This window comes from Fringilla coelebs (genome assembly GCF_963513975.1).
Source record: "Fringilla coelebs genome assembly, chromosome: 1".
NCBI classification, from domain to species: Eukaryota; Metazoa; Chordata; class Aves; order Passeriformes; family Fringillidae; genus Fringilla; species Fringilla coelebs.
The window spans coordinates 135,842,276-135,865,845 of NC_140028.1; the positions used below are offsets into that span (position 1 = coordinate 135,842,276).

The 23,570-nt window shown below is 40.9% G+C and overlaps 1 protein-coding gene across 7 annotated transcripts in view; it reads left to right on the forward strand.

The window, feature by feature from the left end:
* The window catches only part of KIAA1217, a gene marked incomplete at its 5' end in the record, with an annotated part of 334,455 nt that overhangs the window by 292,771 nt on the left and 18,114 nt on the right, over positions 1 to 23,570 (forward strand). For 5 of the 7 annotated variants that reach the window (XM_084211846.1, XM_084211844.1, XM_084211848.1 and 2 more), the window contains 6 exons: positions 379 to 483; positions 907 to 956; positions 8,624 to 8,784; positions 15,138 to 15,313; positions 21,648 to 21,778; positions 22,018 to 22,165. In XM_084211846.1, the coding sequence (XP_084067972.1) occupies positions 379 to 483; positions 907 to 956; positions 8,624 to 8,784; positions 15,138 to 15,313; positions 21,648 to 21,778; positions 22,018 to 22,165 (771 nt within the window). The remainder of the gene's footprint in view (positions 1 to 378; positions 484 to 906; positions 957 to 8,623; positions 8,785 to 15,137; positions 15,314 to 21,647; positions 21,779 to 22,017; positions 22,166 to 23,570) is intronic. The other 2 variants (XM_084211849.1, XM_084211845.1) reach the window with 1 other exon arrangement.

Sequence of the window (23,570 nt, forward strand, 5' to 3'; positions counted from 1 at the left end):
ACAGACAAAACGATTGGCCCAGTGTAGGTAAAAAGAGAAAGTGCATGTAATGCTGAAAAAGACTTTTTCACTAGTTCCAAGTGATATTAACAAAGTGTTTTAGGTGCCTGTCTTGTGAGGTCATTAGAAGTTTATTACTTGGTTGTTTGTTTTGTGCTTTTTAACTAAGCAGATTTTTTTAAATTGTCTGTTACGATGCAAAAACTGTCCAAACTGAGATGTGGTAAGCTGCTGCAATAAGGTATTTGCAAACTGTACCCAAGGGCCTTTGCACAAACTCTGTAGTGTCTTTCCAATCCTGTGGTAATCATTCACCTAGAAAAACAAGTCTGAAAGCAAATATATCTGGCTTTAACAAACGGTTCTCTTGTCTTACAGAGAGAGGATACAAGCCATGGAGAAACAGATTGCCAGTTTAACTGGTCTTGTTCAGTCTGCGCTTTTAAAAGGGCCAAATACAAGTAATAGCAAAGATTCTTCTAGGTAAAAACAGAATTCATCTGTAATGATTTTAGTACTCAATCAACAAAAATATATTTGAATGTAATAGTAAAAAAAATCCTGAATGCTCAATCATTTTTAAGTTTCTTTATCATCTCCATGAGAATGCTAGGCAGAGAGGAAGAATATGCCAAATGAAAGATGAAATTAACTGCATTACTCTTCTTTGTGGTAAAAAGAATTAATGTAGCTACATCTCTGTGCTTTCTGCTGCTTATACTCCATTCATTGCTTAACTTCTACTAAAAGGTGATTTTAAAAAAATTACTGATGACTGACAAATTACTGGTGATTTAAATTAAAAAATATATATGTTTTAAGGCCATTAAATTTGGTGAATATAAACTTCACTACAGTTTTAATAGTTAGTAAACTAAAATTACAATTTTTCTTGTTATTATTTAGTGAGAAGATAATGAAAATTGTGTCCAGCAAGAGCAGCGCCGACACTGCAGGTAAGATAATTCACTTTTAATTTACAGCTTTTTCAGGTCTATGAATAGCTCTAACATTACAAACATCCCAGCTTATGGAAATGTCAAATTTACTTAAATTTCCATGGCTGTACTGTCAGAACTGAAGTTTAAGTGCAGGATATGGGAGTCGATCACATCTTTAAGAGAGGAATTTCTGACAGGTTGAGATGGTATTTGGAATGAATTTCCCACCTGTGCTGAATGGTTTAAATGAGATGCAGAGCCTCTGCATCTGGTGAATTTTCCAGTGACTCATCCTGTCTATAGGATGTATGTATATCTGTCATTAACCCTAGATGTGTCCAGATTGCTATAGAAGACTAAATATTTAGTTCCTTTTCTTGTAACCTGAACTTTTTCTAAGGTCCATCTGTCACTAGGATACTACTGATGTAATGACACCAAGAAACTAGCAGTCAGCAAGACAGCACTTTCCCTAATTAAGCCACATTGATCTGTTCCTAATTATTAGTGTGCATTTAAACCTTTCTGAGCAAGCACCAATTAAGAGCCAGTAAGAGCCGGTCTTGCTTTAGTATCCCCTTTTAGTGTGCAAAAGATTGAGTTAAAACTGTTGACAAAGAAGATTTCCATGTGGTTAAAGTTCTTTGTGTAGGGGCTGCTGCTGGAGAGGTCCGCAGGGTATTGGTGTGCTTATGTGCCTCCTCTTCACCTTTGTCATGCACTGAATGCAAATCCAGGCAGTCCTCTGCTTCCTGGTGGTGCTGCTCCCACGGGGAGGTCTGTGCCCGGATGGTAGTAAACCACACACATTTATTAGCAAACCTATTATGCTCCTAACTAGCCTTTCTGTTGGAGCTGTTAGCTCACGTTCAGGATTCCTGTTTGTCTGGAATTGCACTGTGTCCTCCTAATTGACAGAAAACAAACTAGACCTGGAAACTATCAACCACATGGAAGAGAGAAAGAGCTAAAGTCCTGGTACTGAAGCTTTACTCCCAAGCCACTCTCTGGTGCTGTTCCAACTCTTCCCTTCCTGGATGGGGAGAGGATTACTTAAAGCTTTGAAGAAATAAGTTGTAATTTTTCAGTTTCAGACAATGTAGTGAAAAGTCTGTCATTATTCAAAACAGCTGCAAGATGCTCTTCAGATTTTTCCCTATTGCAGTGTCATACAGACTGAGAATTTATGGCATTTCCCACTTGCACAGGCCTCACCTCATATAATGCACTTATGAAACTCTCACAGCCAGCACATGCAGTGCCTTGTGTCCCTCTTTGCAGTGCATTGCAAACAGCAGCCTCTCTGCTTTCCCTGTGGTTCTGACAGGTGAGGGGCACTCGGAGGACCTGATCCGAGTGGGTGCTGCTTTGAGTGGGATCTTGGACCTCCAGAGGTCCCTTTAAACCTGAATTATGTTGTGGTTTGTGTGTGCATGTGTAAATGTGCACTCACTTAAATGAGAAGTGGGACAATATTCATTGGGGAAGCAGCCTTACATAAAGCAAAGGCAGAGATTCCCTGGAAAGTCATGCCCAGCCTACCAGAATAGTGTGGTTCATCTGACCAGGGGCCATTTCCTGGCGCTGTTGTTCCCAAATGCTCCTCACTCACTACCTTATCATATGACTGACACGTCCCTGAAATGACAATATTGCATCTAACAGCTGCATGTGCAGCCATGGTGGGGGAGATGGAGGGTGGGGACTTAATTTACTGTCAAAGGCCAGATCATCCTCTGTCACTTACTGACAGAGACATTGGCTTTGTCACATGGCCATGTGCCTATCCAGTATATGAGTAAGGATTCCAGCATTCAGCTTGTGCTGTAGATGCCTTTCTCATCTAGAGAGAGAAGGGGATAGGACAGTGGGAGCAGCCAGCAGTCTGCAAGGATCCCTAGCAGTGCTGTAAAGTATGGTGGTAATGCCAGCGCCTGCGTCCCTATATCCTGTCCTTCCAACGTGACTCAGCCCCAAAATTAAATTGTAGCAGGTAAGGAAACAAGGTGCAGTGACTCCAGTATACAACAGCTATTACTGAAGACTGCTGTGTAAAAGAACAGTCTTGTATAATGGAATATTTTCCCGCTTTTGTGCCTGGAATTGCTCAGGACATGGTCCAATGAGTCAATGCAGTTTGGCTTACTTGAAAATTAGGCAATCTGCCAGAATAGAATGTTTCTCTTTTTTGTAAATATGCTTGGGTTCAAACAGAAGCTAGGCACACTTCTGCTGACCGCTGTTTTGTTCTTCAATTCACCCCAGTCTTTATTATGTATAGCCATTTAGGCAGTGACTCTCTCACTTTACAATTCCACTTGACAACTGTGCACTCAGATATCAGTTTTAGCAATTTCAAAGACTATTTGAAAGACAAAGTGGTATAAAATGTTGATTGAACAGTCCTTTCTAGAGCTTTGATAAGCAAAAATGTGAATTGCTTCCCATTCTAAGAAATAAAACATCTGCGCAAGATAATATTGTCTCATCAGTGTTGAACCAACATTGTATTTTATTGTATGTGTTCCAATGACAGGAGACTTTTGTGCAAAAAATAGACTACATCCCTAGGGATGGGAAAGAAACCAAAAATTCTAAACCCTAGATAACTCTGTATAGCTAGATTGTGAGCACTTTGTTTGGTATGTGATGTGAACCAAACTGTATTTATTTTGCTTTTGCTGTGCTGGTTTGTAGAAGCCATTGACTTCTTTAGCCCCAAATATTAAGGACTCTGAAGAAACACAGCTTTTTCACTGATGAAGATGTGTCTGGAATGACAATGCTTGTCTGCATTTCTTATCTTTTATTGCTTTAGGCTGAGTTCTTTCATGGGGGATGGGTTCAAAGAGCAGTAACCCTCCACAGACTGGCTAAGTCTCTTCTGCTGATGTTAGGAGAAATTCCATGACTGAATCCTTATAAAGATCTTCAGTTCCTGAAACGCCATCATGGCATCAAGGAACTCTTGATTTAGAAACAACTCATGATTCTAAAACCAAACCGTACTAGTAAGAGTCACCATGAGATTACTAAAAAAATACCCTGAGAAATACTTACATACTCTCTTTTCTGTCATATTTCTGTTCATCAACTGGAGATTGATTGATCTCAATAAATGAATCCAGGACTAAATCCTGGATTCATTTATTAAATTGGGATCAGTTGTTTCATGGATTACCAAAAAAAGCATTAGCTTTTTGCTAGTTGCTGCCTTGTTAGAAGAGGAAGGAAGATATTTCAGTATTATGTAAGAAGGGGATCAGGGAGTGCAATTTTCTGCACTAACAGAAAATGGCAATACAAATATAAGAGGAAGATGGCAGCAGGGAGAAGTATTACAAATGTAGGGCTCACATTTGATTCCTCATTCTTTGTGTACTGTCTTTGTCGCCTGTGTATATATATCTGTGTGCCCTTCTTACATGCATGACTCTTGCTGTGATGACCTCTGAATTAAATCATTGTCCATATCTGCTTGCTTATCTCAGATTCAAAGACAGATCATGCTAGTCTTAGAACTCTGTCAGCATTTGCAGACAAAATATGATACTGAATTCATTTTGGATCAATGAGGTGAAGTTGCACACTAATGTATGTATAGAATATTTTATTATTTTGAGGCTGATTTAGTGCCATCTAGTAACAGTCACATCTCCCCAAATAATGCTTGAAAATATTGTGTCTCTTTAATTAGATTAGTTATTTGTGCAAAAAAAAAAAAATCTGGGTGTCTTCTAAAGGCCTTTTGTGCCAACCTGCTTCAAAATAAAATCTTGGCATTTTAGGAAAAAAAAACAACTGGAAAACAGAAGGAGGGCAGTGTCTTTGCAACCATAGCAAAGGTCAAGTGTCATGGAGTAAAGTTGTGTTCCTTATCCCCTCAGCACACAGCAAACCTTTCCTCTTTCTGCACTTCAGTTCTCTTTGTACTCTAAAATGGCAGCTTAATTCATTAGCCTTTGTGAAAAGTTAACTTTTTTAATTTGTCCAAAGTAATAGGAAATTATGGTAGGAGGTTGAATTTCCCTTACCTAGCTCAAGAAGGAGTTTATTTAAAAACCCAAGAGCCAGTGCTGTTTCTTTCCCTTTAATCCATCTGGCCTCACATTTAATCACAAAGCTACAGCCTGGGACTATTTCCAAAAGTGAGCTACACTCCCTAGATGAAGCAGCCCCTCATTCAGCTGCCCTTTTATTCTTTCTTGATGAAAATATGAATATGTGAGGAATCAGCTGCTGATGGTTATGGCTCACTCAGTGTCTTGTGTCTCACCCCTGCTGGAGTCAGCAGCCCCACTGCCCAGTTTCCCAGGCTCTGAGCACACTCTGCAGCAGGGACACTGTGGCAGCCAAGAGCACCTAATGGTGAAAAGAGGTGGCTGAGGCAGCAGTGAGGAGGAGGGCTGCTTTGTAGGGAGTTGGAGACATTTATTGCTTACAGAAGCAGATCACAGTCCATCCACACTAAAAGGAAAGCAGGCACCCCTTCCTGAGAAAATATGTGAATTGACTGGGGTCCAGCATGGGGGGAGGGACTGGTGGGGTCTGATTCATGCCTTGGCTGCCTCATCACAGGGTCAGGGGCTGAGGCTTTGGAGCTTTTGCTCGAGGCAAAGAACAGCAGAAAGGTAGGTGTGCTTTCAAAAATAGTCTGGATTTGTGGCTAGGGATCAGAACTCTTGGAGGCTTATCCACATTTTTCAGACTCTCTGGTGGTTTCTGTCTGTAAGGTTTATGAACTAAATACCGTTCTTTTAAACAAAAAAGGCAAAAAATTGTGCGTGGGAGGGAAGTAGATGCTTGACTGTAGGAGAAACTGCAGTGTACATGTAGACAGATAAGTATGAGCATACATTAGACCAAAGCATGGAGTGGGTACATAATGGCAGTGAACAAGGACTGTTTATTTCTTGAGTGTTGCTTTCTGTTAAGGAGCTCTTTGAAAGTCAAGAGACCATTGAATCATACTGGAGTATAGCAAAAATGTGCAGCAGCTTGCTCAGCAGTGTAATGATGAGTGCTTTTGTTGAAGCACCAAGCAGATCTAGCTGGAGCAGGTTCAGGGATGGTATGGCATTACAATAGCCTGCACCAAGCCAGAAGAGCTTTTTGTCTGAGCATGTCTCCAGAAGCTCATAGCATGGCACACTGTATGTAGCATGGATCCAGCCTGTGCTTTTATTGAGCAGAATTGCAAATTAAGGTAAAGTAACAAACATGATCCTTAAAAACCTTCTTTTTAAAATAAAAATAGGCTGGTGTGATTTCCATCCTTTAAGAATGCTTCTCCCAGATGAATTTTCCAAAGGTTGTATTTGAGGTATCCATTCCTGTTGGAAAAGGAATAACTGTGTTGCTATGCTGAGCTGTACTCAGGCACATTTGGAGGAATAGTTCAAAAGACTAGGAGGGATGAGAGCATGGGGAGAGAACTTCCCACTCTGGGAGTTGTACTCATTCCAGTCAGAAGATATGTCATGCTCTTTAGTGCACTGAAAATTTGCCTTCAGCAGGCAAAGCTCACAACACTGGTTTTTGTTTGATTTCATTAAACTTGATAGAATGTGTGCTTGTGGGAACAGATGATGACCAAAATCCCTGTGTAAATCCATTGATGAGCTATTTTTGGTTTCTTCAGATTTCTTTTTTTTAATCATAGGGAAGGGTGAAATTGAAGTAGAGAATGACCTAATCACAGACTGGAATCATGGAATTATTTAGGTTGGAAAAGACCTTCTAGATCATCCAGTCGAGGCATTAACCTAACACTGCCAAGTCCATCACCAGGCCGGGTCCCTAAACACCACATCTACACATCTTTTAAATACCTTCAGGGATGGTGACTCAGCCACTTCCCTGTGCAGCCTCTTCCAATGCTTGATGACCCTTTTGGTGAAGAAATTTTTCCTAATATTAAATCTCCCTGGCTGTAACTTTAAGCCATTTATTTTTGTTCTATTTTGTGTTGCCTCGGAGAAGAGACCAACTCCCACCTCCTTCCAACCCCCTTTCAGGCAACTGTAGAGAGCAATGAGGACCTTGAGACTCCTTTTTTCCAGACTCCCTCAGCTGTTACTCATTAGACTTGTGCTCCAGACCCTTCACCAGTTTTGTTGCCCTTCTCTGGACATGGTTCACCTTTCAATGTCTTTCTTGTAGTGAAGGCCAGTTAATGCTGTAGTTCAGGGAGCAGCAGCCATCTGTGCCCTTTGGGAACAAGGAATAAGGTGGATTTGGCAGTGTGATGAGAAGAGTTTGCAGGACTATGAAGTACTGGACCTAAAAAATGAAGTTTGTCATACTGATAGTTTGTCATTTCGTCTGCTGCGGGGGAAGGGGACACATTTGGAAAAAAACTTGAAGAGTATGTGTATATAAGTGCAAATTGTGAGAAGGAGCTGACATTTCTATTCGCTGATGAGCTGGAATTTGCTTGTTCTCTCTAAATAGAGCTTCTTCCCAGGTACTTGAGACTGAAAAGAACAAGCTTGGCATTGTTCCTGTGTAGAAGAACAGCATTCTTTAAGAAAGAAAGTTTTGTGAGGACAACAGTCATTATTTTCAGAGTGTGGCTCGGCTCATTTCCTTGTGTTATGCTCTATTCCTTTCTGACAGACTAAAAGGGAGTGGGTGGATACAACATGGCTGGAGAGCCTCTGGCACACCATCATTTAATTCCTCTGGTTTTATAGGGTTGCTGCTGGAGATACCTGCTAGAAATAATGCAATTGTGTGTGTTAAGCAGTGAAGCAAGATTTTCTATAGAAATCTTTTCCCATATTTGGCAGCTTGACTGAATCCATCTCCTGTGATGATTAATCAACAAATATGTACTTCAGGAGTCCAATGAATGAATTTGCATCAATCTCCTGGGAGGACAGTCCCGAAGTTACTTTCAGAACCAATTTGATTTGTTGCTGTTTTGTGTAATCTGTTATATAAGTTATAATTTATTATCACCTCTCCACTACGTGTGGTAGAAAGCAGTACTGGAGTAATGCAGTGCTCTGGTAGAACTGAGGTTGCAGCACAGATAGACTCTGATACTGTGCAGCTTTCCTTCAAAATATATTGTATAGGAATGTGCTTTTTGTTCACAGAATGACAAAACTATTTTTTGGGTTTTTAAAAAAGAAAAAAGCTTAGAAGTCTTTTTTTTTAAATCAGGTAAAAAGACACTTTATAGGATTTGAGGGACTTTATTTGAAACTTAAGGATAGCTAATTGGACAAGAGCTAAAAAGTATTGCTTAAGCCATTTACTAGAAAAAGAAGAGAACAAGAAAACTAATTGCTTTTGTGAGGTGTTTTACTGGGACCAAGAACATTTTGCACTTGGCTTGTTTTTTTTATTGTAAAGTTTTGTTATTTTGCTTTTTATTAATTTTTTGGTTTTTTAACATTACTACAAAAGCTATTTTACTAATTTTATGGTTTTTAAAGTAGCTGAGCTATTTTAGGTGTAATATAAATGTCTAAGAGCTTATGAGACTTGGCTTAACAAAACTATATATCAATTGGGTAAGGAGGTGCCAGTCCCTGCTAATTCTGAGCGCTGGCATCCATCATTTGCTTTTCTCATCCACCTGTGTGAAATACCTGTGGATTCAGTGGGCAGAGGAGGGATCACATTTGCACCTTCTCTGCTGTGAACTCAACCTGTACTGCTGCTTTTTGCAGGTGCTGCCACCATATCTGGGGGGAAGAATGCAGTGGGAGCTGTGGAGTCAGCTATCATCCATCACCCCCCTGGAGCCCCAGCAATGCAGGTCAGCCTGCACGGGATGAAACGTAACGTGTCGGATCTGCGGCTGCAGCTGCACCAGATGAAGCAGCTACAGGTATGGTTATCTGGATAATGCTGGGAATAAAGGGGACTTGTCAGCTTTTTCCTCCTTCCCTGTCTCTCATTTTCTTTCTTTTACCTTTGGTACAAGGGAGTCTCAGTAGCAGAGTTCTAGCAAAGGGCAGACCCAAGTACTGCAGACACAAACACTTGTATAGTCCTTGAGGTGTGAGAATTAGCTCAGTTAAACTACTGCTGCTCAGATATTGAGAAAAAAATTAATTTCTAGCTTTGTTGGATGACTCTATACATTAAAGCACTATTTATACTACAATAATATCAAGTCTGTGATTACAGTTTGGATCCTGCTATGCTATGTGCTGTATAAACATGTCAGAAGAACCATGTTCCTGCTCCATACTGTTTACAGTTGAGACAGATCTTAAGTCCCTGAATAAACAACTTTGATGTCAGGAAACCCAAATGTAGCTGAGGATCAGTAGATATGCATTAAGCCAGAGTTGGAGTCCTGTATTTACAGAATCCAGAAAGATAGCCAACTTGAACAGTAAGAAAAAAAGGTATTCCAAATGTTGCTGCAAAGGTTTGTTGTGTCCTACTTACACTCAGATTTCAACAATACCTTCCTAGTACATGTCAACACCTCAAAACCTGCAAGAAAGAATACAACCAATGAAGAGTTAACAAAAATAGTATGCTGGCACATACAGTCATGCTGCAAATATAAATATATGCTGTTCATCTCAGACACTGTAAAAATAAGCATATGCAGCTGTACAGGTCTTCAGCCTTTTACTTAATTGGAAACTGAAGAGCACTGTGTATTGTCTCAAAAGATGGAAAAGAAGGCAGAGCACTTTATTGTAAGACAAAGTGGACAGTGGGGGAAGCTTCAATACTCTGCCAGTCCTCCTTACCCAGAAAGTGACATCATGTGGTAGCTACTGTAGGGCTGCAGCTGCTTGTTTTATAACCAGGGTGATGGTACCATGTCAATCACATTTGATTTGCTGATAAATTTTAGAACAAAGTAATGATAATGCAAATCAGAGTTCAGAGCATGTTTACCTTCACCTCCTTATCTAAAGAAAATTAAATTATGAACCAGTCATGAGCAAAGGAGCAGAAGGGTGAGGTGAACATCGGTATAGGAAAACATGTCCAACTGAAGGGCCTGTGACAACGTCCTGTGCTTTGTTTGCTGGGAAGGCAGAGATGGCAGAAGATGTTTGGAGCAAAGAGTTGGATCAGGTGACTTCTGCCTGTGGTACAGCTTCCCTGTATATTTCAGTTTAGGATGAGTATGCTCTGTTAGCAGATGTCCCTTTCAAAAGCTATTCTCAGCAGTGCTGCCTACGTGCCAGCCATCGTGTTCCTCATCTCATTTGAAGACACTGGCATGTGATCTCTGCCCTGGCACATTATGTATAAGTGCATATTTTTCCACATTTGTGCTGCAAGCCGCTGCAGCCCCTCTGAACTTCTCCACAGCATGTGCCAAATGCAGCTCTTGGCAGATGCCTTGGGTCTGGCCTCCAGCTGTGCTCAGCAGTGGTCTCAGTGCGTGGCTGGAGGCTGCGGTGCTGCTGGGAGGCAGGGAGCTCATCCTGCCCGCAGGGCTGCCCACCAGGGAGGTGGCATTTCCCTGAGCTTTGTCTCCATGGCCCTGCCTGGGGCAGAAGCCTTGCTTTTGGTCAGACATAACATTGTGGCATGCAGGAGTGCAGAAATTTCTACGACCTGCACAAATCAATGCTGCCAAGGAGGTCTTGAGAAGGGAAAAAGGAGATATCCTGAGTGTGCTCATTAACTCTAGTTGGCTTCCCTTAATTCAGAAATTATAGCAAACTTGGTGCATTGAGCTAGTGGGAAGTTGAGAATTTTTGATAGTCAGTTCGAAGAACCTGTAGCTCAAGGGAAACTTTGGTATGTTACACATAAATTCCATCGATGAGAGTTTCTGTCATGGCATTCCTGAGCTATTTTGAAAAAAAGCTCGCAGTTTGTAGGGCAGCAAGTGAAACAGGCAGTGTTTTAAACTGAAGAGTGTTGCAACATCACATTTTAAATGAAATATTTTGTGCTATGTTTTTTCAAAAATAATTATAAGTAGATGAGAAAAAGTATTTTTTCTGGTTTCCCAGATTGTTTTCATTTCATGTTTGACAGTGCTTCCTATTTTTCAATTTCACTGTTTCTCCTGGTCTGGCAGTCAGTTTGTTCCTGTTTGTGTGAATTTTTTATACAGTGACAGACTAGAAGAAACACTTCAAAAAATGAAAAAGATTGCGCAGGGACAAAATTTGGCAGGATAACTAAGAAACAGGAACGGGAAATAAAACTATGTTTAATAATGTCTATTGTTTAATTTTCAATTGATGTTACCACTGTAAGTTCATACAAATTTTCTTAATAGAATCAAAGAAATACATGATAAAAAAGACCCATTAATTTGTGTATCCTTTGTTTGTGCTAGCAAAATCTTCTTTTTAAACCATATCCAGGAGCAGTGGATCCAGATGTATTGACTCACACACCAGATAAACATATACTGTAAGATGCCACCAAAAAGTTAAGATGTGGCTGGATTTTGAGCACAGATTCTTGGCACCCAGACATTTACCTCGTGGCTGTTGCTAGAGGCTGTGTACACTTCTTGCTACTACACTTGCATGTTCTAAGTGCTCTGATTTTCAGAGACATTCAGGCCAGACTCGTTTCATGGTGCTCTGGAGTTTTCCTCAATGCCAGAGATGGGCTCTAACCCAGCCTTGTTCTGAATGGGTTTGTCACTGGTAAGAATTGAGCCCATGATGACGGTGGGGTTGTTCCTTCTATGCTCCCAGGTATTGAGAACTCTTAGTAGCAGGTTTGAACCAAGCCTTGGAGTATGTGTACATGGTTTATATCATTATCTTATATGTGCACTGGATTTTTTTTTGTCTCCTCCTTCTTTCCTTTAATTGAACTCACTTTAAGGGAGCAGTTAGATATGATTAATGTTCCCCATTAGGAACGTGCTTTCCCTTCACTCAGTGCGCTGTTTGCAGGGAAGTGAGTGCTGCAGAAAGGACAGAGAATGTAATAACAATACTGTCATAAATTGTATATGATACTCAGTTTCACAAGTGTAACTTTGAATTAGAAATTCAAATATCTTTGGAGCTGCATTACAGAACTGGAGCTGCTAGCTCTAATCAGTGAATGGTAACAAACTTCAGGAGTGAGATATTTAGATTCTGCAGAGGTCCTGAGCTGCAGGCAGCCAGCTCCTGTTTGTGGCTGTGCTCTGGAGTTCATGGGGAGGCGGGAGGCTCACGGGGCAGGTCACGGTTGTCTCCTTATGAGGAGCAGGGCTGTGAACCAATACTTGGTTTTCTAGTTGCCAGTCTCATAGATAATAATTGGTTTAAAGTGAACTGAACTAGTTATCAGACGATGCTTGGAGTGGGTACCAGAGGCAGAGCTGGGGTACTTGTGTGAGAGCAGTGACAATGGCTGAAGCATGAGATGAAGAGGGGCAAGGAAGGTATCTGGAGAGACTGGTGAGCCTGAAAGTGAGAACCAAGGGTAAAGAATGTATGGGAGATGCAAAAATTCTAAAAAAGCATGCTAAATTTGTTTCTGTTTGAGTGCTGCTTGCAGTTATAAGGTAAGGTAACTCTAATTAGCAAGAAATTGCCATGTGGTGGTGACAGAAAAGCTTGCATTGGTTTTCCTTCCTGTTAGCATGTGCCTTTAGAACTTCAGTACTGCTTCAAGAAAAACTCTTCAAGTATGAATGTTTAAGATTGTTTATTTGGCTTGTTTTCAAGCAAGCTTATGGTACAAAAGGTTCTGTTTTGTGGAACCAGAATAACTATGGCAGATCCATAAAACATCTTTTGCTTGAAATGGTGGAGCAACTAGCAGAGGTGTCAGAGGGGCACGTGGGGTGTGCACTTAGCCAGGGACTCTCACATGTGTTTCTGCTGGCAGAAGAAAGATAAAATGAAGTTCAGTTCCAGAGCACAGAGGTAAATAGGATGGCCAGAGAGTGCCTTCTCTTTCTTGCTCCTGCTCTTCCTACCTCATGCTGTCCTTTGGCTGCTGACTTACAAAATTGCTCCCTCCCACAATTCTTTCTTTTGTCTCTCTGAACCTCTCCTCATCTTTTGACCCTGTTCCCCAGGCATGAACAAACTCAGATTTTCCATAACTAGCCAATTATTGCATGAATTTTCATAGAAATAGTAAAAACATTTCTTTGATACTAAGATTGGGTCACGTTCCAAAATTACAGAGCTCACTCCAAACACTTTTGTATGGGAGTCCTCAACATACAAGATTTTCTGAAATCTTGCTGTGTTACATTTTTATTCCCTGTCCTCATTATCAGCAATAGATGAACTTTTATGACTGAAACTTCCTGGTATTGTTCAAGCACTTCATAAATGGAGGTGACAAACACCTTAGCTGTACACATCACCACAATAAATATAGCTCCTCTACATACCCCCATAATAGGAAAAAACATGTGCCTGCCATTTCACAACCTCACACACTCACACATACTCAGTTTTGCTATTAGTGGAAGTCCCTGTTACCAGCTGAGGAACATCAAGGACTTAAATTCTGGACACCTGAGACTTAAATCTAACTCTGTTACTGACCTTCTCACTGACCTCGGATCAGTTGTTTCACACATCCTAACTCACTTCCATGTATCAAATTTCCCCACTTTTTAAAGAGCTGGGAATAAATTGTGTGACTGAAGTGTTACATGCTCATTCACTCATTTATTCATTCATTTAGGTTTTCCCACTCAAAAATATGACACAATGAAAGAGATGTTCATCTCAGATAGTTGTGCTGGCCTTGCAGTAGGAGATTTTAATTTATCAAATCCAAACATTAATCCCATCATGGGGAGAATGCACATACAAAATACATACTATCTTCAAAATAGTCTAGATATTATTTATATAGTTCTGTGCTATTGAAATGTTTTTCAGCTTCATTTTTTCAGTAATTGCTGACACATCTCTTCAACTGAATTTTGAGCTAGCTCCTCCTGCTTGTCACAGCTCAGATTTCACACATACACACCCCTGCAGTGAGGTGTTACCCTCCCTCTCATCGCAGTTGTGTAGCTGGAGAGGAGAGTAAGAGAGTCAGGCACAGGGACTGAAGAGTCATGAGTGAGGAACTGAGTTTGTTTCTCCCATGCCCATACTGGTTGGAAAGAATTGTCTCCAAAGGCACTTTTTTTTTTATTCTCATGAATTTTCTTAAATAGATTTTAAAGAAGGCTTACTACATTATACTGTGTTATAGGTATTCCATTTTTGTGATTCTACCTGTTAGGTCATAGGTTTATTTTGTCTGTTAAATGTGATTTGGCTGTTAAGCCTGTATGTTTAGAAGACAGCTGACTGTTCAAGTGCTAGTTTTAAAGTGGAAATTTTGTCCCCAGTTAACACAGGTGTTTTTTAAAATACCTGTCTTAAGTGGTGAAATGGCTGTGTTACACCTGTGTTACAGTATGAAATGGCTCCTGGGCTGACAGAATTGTGTTCATGTTGCCCGTATCCTAAAACTGTGACTAGGTGGAGACCTGCTTATCACTTTGAATCTTGTGATTTGCCTAACAGACTTAAACAGGTTTGGTTTGTGAGCGTGGCTCATAGCTGCTCCAGGGCTACCCACAGAAGAGTACAGCCTAGTTTCCCTTCTTACCTGTGCTTTGCTATCAGCAAGACAATTAATGCTTGAGTTACTTAACATCAGGCCAAGACAAGAACGAAGGTGTGACTTGAAGTTCTCAGAAAATCACCATATTATAAAGAGGGGTTTTTCTGGTGGGTAAAGGAGGTTTTATGTATTGCAGATGAGCTGCGTGCCTGTACCAAATTGCACCACGTGTAACAGTCCTTCCTCTGCCACTTGAGAGACCAAAAAGCTCCATTCTGAAAACAGCAGTGCATTCCAGCCACGACATTAATGTGTGGGATTATCCACTAGGCACGGATGGGCTGTGGGATGCATAAGCTTGTGGGATAGATGGAAAGTGGAAGTCGAGCATCCGGCATTCTCGTGAGGTGTAATTAATTCTCGATTCATGTTCAACCAAGCAGAATAAAGGGGGGCCACAGTCCTTGCAGAAGTTATGCATTGAAGGTGATCAACTGATCCCAGCATCTTTTGTTTATCAGTTTGAAACTGGAAGTTATATATGTACATGGAGTAATGTTTATAGGTACAGCTAAAGAGGGAAAGGAGAAGGTGAAAACACTCACTTACTGTAGGATGGTGTTTATCCCAACCTTCTGAGCTCTGCAGTGTGTTCTGTTGCCAGGAATGTCAGTCAAGTAGGAAAAATTGAACTTGATTTCTTTTGTGCAACAGCTGCAGAACCAGGAGATGCTGAGGGCAATGGTGAAGAAAGCAGAGCTAGAAATCAATGGCAAAGTGATCGAAACAGTGAAGAGGCTTGAAGATCCTGTGCAGCGACAGCGCAACCTGGTGGAGCAAGAGAGGCAGAAATACCTCAGCGAGGAGGAAAAGATTGTAAAGAAGTTATGGTGGGTTGAGAAACCTCTTCGAATTTATTGCTTTTGCCTGTCTTTTTCTTCCATAAAGTAGAAACTTTTACCACTGTTTTCAGGTAAGCTGCACCTGTATACGCTGTTTTAGCTGTGTTTCCTTGCTGGGTATCACAATGGCTGTAAAACCGTGTCTGTGTTGTTCCGCTCGCTGGTCCTGACTGGGAGTCCTTCTCTGCACAGCCCACTGGGCAAACCCCAGCAGTACCAAGAGTTTCAACCTCTTCAGAAGTCCCCTGTAAGGGGGGGTTGGCTGTAAGGATCATGCCCACCCCTGTACTCTGAAAGCCTCCCTCTACCCTAGTTCTCCCCTTCAGCCTCCTGCATTATGCTTTAGGGAAGGAGGAGGAATTTCCTCAAGAGCAAAGGGATTCAAAGGAAGGTAATGAGTTTGGCTTTAAGTACAAAAATCCGATTTCAATAGTAAGTGCTTTGGCTACTGCATGGGACAGGTAGGGGAAGCTCAAATAGAGGAGTGAAGTTTTTAATTACAGTCAGCAATGCCAGTTCTTGTCTAAAATGTACTCACTGAGGTGTCCATCTGCTTAACTGTGTACCTTGTTCTGTCGTTATGTAAAGGCCCTTTGGAAGATTCTGGATTTTTTCCCCAGAACTTTGGCCCACCAAGACTGGTGAGATCAAGTAATTTGGTTTAGTTCAGAGTCAGCAGGAGGCAAGATAAAGCAGAAATTAATAAACAGTTTAACTAATTCTAACACTCACATTTGTAAGATATTATATAACTAATTATTTACATTTATTGCTACATTTATTTCACACCTGAAAAATTGTTCCGTAATAAGGAAAAATTTCTAGTCAGCTTGTCAGGAAATTATGACTGAAGAGCCATAGGGTACAGTTCCTGACCACTGGAGAGAGTAAATCCTTCCTGTTGGTCAATAAATTGTCACATTAATACTTATTGTTAAAAAAAAAAGGTGCATTTGTAAAGAGAAGGTTGGGTGTTACTGAGGGAGAGTCCTGTGAAGAAAGGTTGAATGAGGAGTAATGGTTCGTGCTGGTGTAATTAATATTCTCAGCTGGTTTGTAGTCTTAAGTAATGACCTTCCTGTTCCTCACTTCACTCCTGTGTGCCTCACTGCCAAGTTCTAGATTGTCTGTTCTCTGTGGAAAGAGCAATTTGTGTGATGGCTGTTTATGGCATTGCCTCATACAATGGATACAGAGTGAGGTCAAGTGCCAGTGGCATCCACTGTTACAGCTCTTCATGAAGGGTAGGACTTGGATTGCAACATGGTTCTGTTTTACCAGGTTTTGGAGTTTTTCCTGTTCCCATAGCTTCTGCTGCTTCTGTGCTACTTCATTTGTTAAAGTTCCAGGAAAATTCCTTCCATCATTCAAATGTTACTTCACCTCTTTAGAGGTATGCTAGAAACAAACATTTATTTTTAATCAGTTGTGTCTGATGAGATTCCTTTGTCATGTATTTGCTCATATGCAGGGTCAGAGCCTGAAAGAAAAGCACATCTGACAACAATAATTTCAGCAGCTGATGGCTGGTCCTAGTAAGAGCATACAGCACAAAATTACACATCAAATGTCACTGACATTATTGAGAAAAAGGTTAATATTTTGTATAGGCATTTAGAACTAAACTGATCCCACTGCAGATATACAAACAAATGCAAAGCAATAGGGCACAAAATTTGCCATTTTTTAGGATTTCAACTGTCACCCTCTTGATCCTTCCTAAATCATAAGACTAAATCAGTAGACTGTCTTCATGTGAGACACTGAAGCCTAAGGATTACTGCAATACTCACAAAAATGTATTTACTACTCTTAGGTGGTAAATCTTAGCTTAAAAAGTCCTTCCTTCTGCAAGTGAAGATTATTGCTTGAGCAGGGAGGTTGGACCAGGTAACCCACTGTGGTGCCTTCCAACCTTACCCATTCTGTGATTCTGTGAAATAAGGAAATAAACTTATTGGCAGTTTCATGGTGTAAACAACAGAACTGTTGGTGTACATTTCAAAGGAAGCATTCTGTTGAGCAGAAAGCTTGCTCAACAGATTCCTAATGGTGCCTACAGAAGTGTGCCCACGTGTGTCACAACTGTAGCAGGATTACAGTTCAGAGGGTTTCTAACAAAACCTGTTAAACATAGTTTATGCACAATTGTGACAATGAAATACACGCTCAGAATTAAATGTGTAGGTTTTTTTCATTCTAGTCTTTTGACTCAGCATTAGAGATGGTAAATACAGCACTTGTAGACACTAGATTTAAGAATTACCAGAACAAGGACAAATTACAGTGCTATGATACCATAATGAAGTATTTATGTCATAACAAGCATGTTAGAGGTGTGGCCACTCAATATTGTAGATTTTAAACACTTTAAAAAGGGAGTTATAAGCACAGTATTTAAATTAAAGCCACATCCAATCTGTTCAATTGGGTACTATCCATAGTAACTTACAATTTATATTTTGTTAGGAAAAGTATCAGATTTTTAAAATAATAATAACCATGCTTCATGAAAGCAAAACTTCTCTTGGCAATCTGGGAGAGCTACTAGTAGCAGATACTTGGGAACCTATATCAGAAGAATCTCTTTTGTTTGTTTTTGAATTGTTTATCTGTCAGTCAATCCCCAGACTCTTAAATAAAGCACAGCAGAATATTCACCCTTGCCAGGCTGGTCATTATGTTATAGACACTCCCTTTCCACTCCCTTTTCCCCACTCATGCCTTTTCCAGCCTGAGAAGTCTTAGTCTGCTTAATTAACCTTCTTCTAGATGCCTTTCTCTACATTTCATCGTCCTCTTGCCTTTCTCTTTGCCCTTTCTAACTCTGGTGCCCAGCTGGGCTGGGGATGGGAGGCAGGAGAGCCCTGCAGCAGCTTTGTCTGATGCAGGCACACTGTGACCTCGTGCGTGGTGTGATCTCCCTGTCCTGTGTGCCACAGGAGCTTTGCATTGAATATCCACCCTCTCACTCTCAAGGGATGATCATAGGGTCTAAGGGCATCACTGCATATAAAACCTTAGGGTTTTGGGAGGCTTTTAGTTTTAGGTGGTTTGATTTTGGTTTCATTTCTCCCCTTCTCATGAGCACACTTTACAGGCAGTAGGAGTTAATTTAATCTTGGTGTTTTCCGGTCAGTTAGTACCAGATGGTCCATCTGCAGTCCTGTGCAGCCACCTTTCATTTGCCTTTCCCTGAGTAATATAGTAGCCATTTAAGAATTTTTTTTGTTATATTATTCATCCTTTTTTTCTAAATTATTTATGGTATGTTGAAAAGCACCAACCCTAACAATGGTCCCTGTGGAGCCCACCAGCAAAGTACATTCATTGAGTTAGCTGTTCATTGATCCCTTATCTTTACTTCAGTGCTTTATCCATGAAAGAATTTCCTCTTGTCCCATGGCAACTTTGCATTCTTGAAAGCTTTTCCTCGAACACCTTGCTGAAAGCTTTTGCACTATACTTTGTCCCCAAACTTCTGGTTTTTGTGGATTTGTGAGACTTACCTTCATTTTACACAAACCATGTTAATTCCTACCTAACACAGCAAATTTATCCATTGTTCATTGATTCTTTATTGTTTATTCTGTATTTTGATACCTATCCATCACACCTGTCTAAGTGTCAGTCTCACAAGAATATAGTTCCCAGGATATCCCCATACCATTAAAAAAATTTATTTATATAATTTATGACACTTTCCACGAATCTGGTTCCAAAGCAATTTTAATCAAGAAGTTAGATGCTTATCATTAGTAGTTCAGCTGTTTCAACCTCAAGTTGCTAGAGAACTCCTGGGCAAATACCATCTGGTCTGGGTGATTTGTTACCATTAATTTTGTCAGTTTTTTTGTAGCCTGTTCTACTGATACTCAGTCTGAGGCAGATCCTCTGAGGCTTTTTTTTGCCTAAAGAAAGATTTCAGCACAAGAGTTGCCTCGGCTTCCCTGTGTAAAATATCGATGCAGAAAAATTGTTTATCTTGTATTAGCCTTCTGAAACTGCATTAATGTGCATGTCTTGCTAATTTGCTCAGGCCAATCTGTAAAGCCAAGTGTTTCCCCCAGTGAGAGAAGAGAAATTCTAGAGACCACCAAATCTCTTTCAGTCTTGGGGTCCTAAGGGATGAAGCTTATTTTCCCTTGCAGTTAGCAACATGAAGCAGTGTCATGTGGTATCCCCTGGGTAATTTCAGGATCAGTTGTCTTGTTTGACAGTATATGGAATCAAAGGGATTTGTGATGACCCTTCCATTTCTGCTCAAAGAACAAAGGGGACAGTGGGCCACTGTCAGCTTCCTCAAAGTCCTTCAAACATTGTAATATTGTTCTGTGTTTTCCTTTATCTTCTTTCCACACATGAACAAATTAAAGCATCTTTCTTTTTCTGTTTTATTGTCTGGTAGATGCAAATATTTGAGAAGCTGCTTTTCCAGCTGATCTGTAAAAGGGAGGAGGGCTACCCCATGATTCCCAAAGCAGCTCAGCCCAGCCTCAGTGCCAATTCCAGGGCGCAAGGACCAGGGCGCAAGGACCAGGGAGGATGCATGACTGCAGAGCACTGTCCTGTAGAGCAGGAGCCCTTGCCTTAGTGACAATAGGCCACATTCTTCCTCCAGTTCCTGCTAGAGTGTGTCTGTGCCCTCTAATGCAGAGGCAGACAGAGACAGCAGATACCTGCATTTTAGCAGCCTCTGCCACTGGAGAAACACCCTCAGAAGTGTTCCCTTGCTGCCATCGTGTGGTCCAGTGCATTGTTTCCTGCAGGTCTTCTTATGCTAGTGGGAACTCCCCATGTTCTGAGGGAAGAAGCGTTGGGAGAAGTGGTCTGAAAGTGGGAACAGGATCGTTTACCTCCACTTGTTTGTGATCTGTTCAGACACAGCTTATGATTCTCAACTCAGAGTAATTTTTTAGTTCCTAAAGTTCTTAGTTTTGGATTGAAATGAACTCTTTGCTGTGCATACTTAATGTTCAGATGCTGATCCTGTTTCTGTTCCTCTGTGTATGAGAAATAATGTTGTGTTGCCGTGGATTGTGCTTCTGATTTAAACACAGTAGAGCTGTAAGGAATTTTCTTTATTTTTATCCCATTACTGGCCACCTGCTTTTCTTCCCCACTGAGATAGGTCTGGGAAATGACTGGCTTTGCATGGCAGTGGAAGGGAAATATGTGGAAATGCAGAGGGCAGGTTTCTCATACCCCTTTCCTGCCAATCCTCTTTTACCTTGATTCTCTTACAGCAACTGCAAAACCGATCCCTGATGGATGTGAAAAATTATGCCCAAAATAAGGTTCAAATGAGTGGCTGATTTGTCAGTTGCATTTTTTTCTATCTGAAATTAAACTATTTCCTAGAATATTCTTGTGAGTAAATTTGGTATCTTAATAGAGAGAATTTCTCCTAGATATTCAAGAGATGATCTTTTTAAGGTGTTTGCATCAGCATTTGTGTAGTTGCCCATAAAGCATCTCAGGGTTGGGTTTTTTGACAAAATTTTATGTATCTGTGGAAAACTCCACCTAAAGCAGTGTTGTCAAGCTCAAATGGGAAGAAATGGCTCCCTCCCAAGCAAAAACAGAGTTTATGTGTCTTGAGTATTGCAAAATTTTATGTGACATATAAGAAGACTGGAAAAAATGTTGGGAAAGGTGAGAAGGAAGCACCAGATGGAGCTGGAGTAAGCACAGAATGGCAGTGGTTGGAAGAAACATCCAGAGTGATCCACTCATAAATCCAAGTTCTGAGCAAGAGCTGCACACAATGCACACTTGCTGTTTCAGTCTGGCTGTTCATAGAAACAGGATCCTGCGTCCTGTCTAGCAGTACCTGGCAGATAAACAAGGTGGTATCAAGAGGCTTTTGGTGCCAGTTTTTGGGCTGTTTCTTACCTGATGGGTATTCCTCTGTATGTCATCAGCAAAGAGAAAACACAAGGGGCAAGCCAGTGCTGGATGTAGTGGCACAGTGTCTCTCCCCTTTGAACACTTGTATCCCCAGAGCTACTGGCTGGTTGTGTGTCACCAGCCCACCTGCCCTTTGCAGCACAGCTGCCCTGAGCCCAAGATGCTCTGCACATCTGCAGCCTGTCACAGAAATCAATGACTTGGGATAGCTGCAAGCCTGTTCCTGTGCTCTGAGTGTCCAGCATTCTCACCTCTGCTCATGGTATCCTGTCAATAGTTTAGCCTGTGGTGTCAGATCTAAAGGTGCCACAGTTGAAATTTCCGGTTTAGTTTACTTCATTCATTTACATATATTTGATTGCAATATCAAAGTCCTGCTTAGATTTTCTGTCCATGTTATTTCTTTTGCCAGTGAGCTGGAGACATTTGTTGAAGACCTGAAGAAGGACTCTGCTGCTTCCAGCAAGACAGTTACACTCAAAGACGTTGAAGATGGAGCCTTTCTTTTGCGTCAAGTGGGAGAAGCTGTTGCTACCCTGAAAGGTATGTACTTTTCCTTTTTACTTTTGTTTCTTTTCCTTTAACCTCAGAGAGCAGTTTTGCCTTTGATCTGGAGGCATTAACTTTCACTTTCAAAAAGATTTAAAGCTGGGATTAGGAAGCTTGCTGCACGGCCCCTGGAGAGAGATAGACATTCAAGTAATTGACATTCACCCAATCGTCTTTTACTGCCCAGGCCTTTCATAATTTCCTCTTCAGCCTCACAATTGTTTTCCTTGCAGGAGAGTTCCCAACCTTGCAGAACAAAATGCGAGCGATCCTGCGGATTGAGGTGGAAGCCGTGAGGTTCCTGAAGGAGGAGCCCCACAAGCTGGACAGCCTGCTGAAACGAGTGCGCAGCATGACTGACATCCTCACCATGCTCAGGAGGTGATTCCTTTTCTTTTCTGTTCTTAAGGCTTAAAGAATTTCCTCAGGCAGGGCTGGAACAGCTTTTGGGTTTGTGTTCTCCCCCTTGCCCGTGGCAAATGTGAGAAATTCGGCTTGCTTGCAGTAATTATAGATTAATCCTAGAGCCCTCTGAAGGGAAATTGAATTAGCCTTTCCTGTGCTCTGTGCAGTGAGTCCACTCTGACCAGCAGCCTTGGTCACTGAGATGTCACAATTGAGACTAAATCCCTCTCAAGACAGCACTTCCAGATCTGGGAAGTGCCTGGATGAGAGAACTTACAGTGGCAACAATCTCATACCTGAGCTAATCAACTTTAGGTATTTACAGCAATTTAAGCTAACAGAAACATTCTCTGACACTGAAAGGTTCATTCCCTAAAATGTAACAGTAAGAAATAAAATAGGAAAATAGTGTAAGTGGATAAAGGTATTCCAAAACTTCTGAAAGAATACGCTTCAAATTCTTTTTCTCTTCTTTGCAAGGGAGATACGTTACAGAAAGCTGGAATATTAGATAAAAATTAATGTCCACTAAGTGCCAGTGTTTAGCCATCTTTGTCAGAATATCTGAACAGCAAACAATTGCTGATTTATTTAACTCAATGGGCATTGGGTTTAATTTCTGCTCAAAACTGACAGTGGTGGTGGTCTCAATTTAGTTCAATTACAGGAAAATGTAAGTCATTAGCCTGTTGTCACTACCATTATTTTAAGGAATGTAGTGTTGCCAGTGTTTCTATATATCCTGAAGCATATGTAAAATGGATTTGGCAGTACTGGCAGATGGATAAGATGGTTTATGTAACAGGTTTTCTAAGAGCCATCACTTACTTTTCCATGCAGACAAATGTCTATATCCTTTCACATTAGTTTCTTTTCTTTAAAATTATTACAGTTATTTCCTGTCTTGCAAAGAAAAATAGAACAATAAGCTATGCATACCAAAGTTTTACCAAATTTTTTGCAGCAAAATTGCATATTAAGCCTCATAAAGTCTGTTTCAATAATGGGAAAACTCATGGCATTTGATGGCTTGCAACACTCAGATGCTCAGACATTTCACAGCTAGCTGCCAGAAATAGTTGCTTCTTTATGTCCTCAGCTCATCCTTCCCCACACTCTTGACAGGAAAGGCTTTATGAAGTATCATGTGGTGCAGAACCTTCATTTGAAGCTGTTCTGACGATGTGCCAGACTGCTGCCTCTCATTGTATGTAGCTTCACTTTCTGTGCTTCTAGTCCAGGAACATCCCGTTCAGATAGATACACTGTATACAGTTTAATCAACTGATTGCCATTCTCACTCTAAAATCAACCCACTGTAACTCCTGGTTTGGGGAGAAACTGCCAGTATATCACCAAAGGTTTGTAAACACCTTAGAAG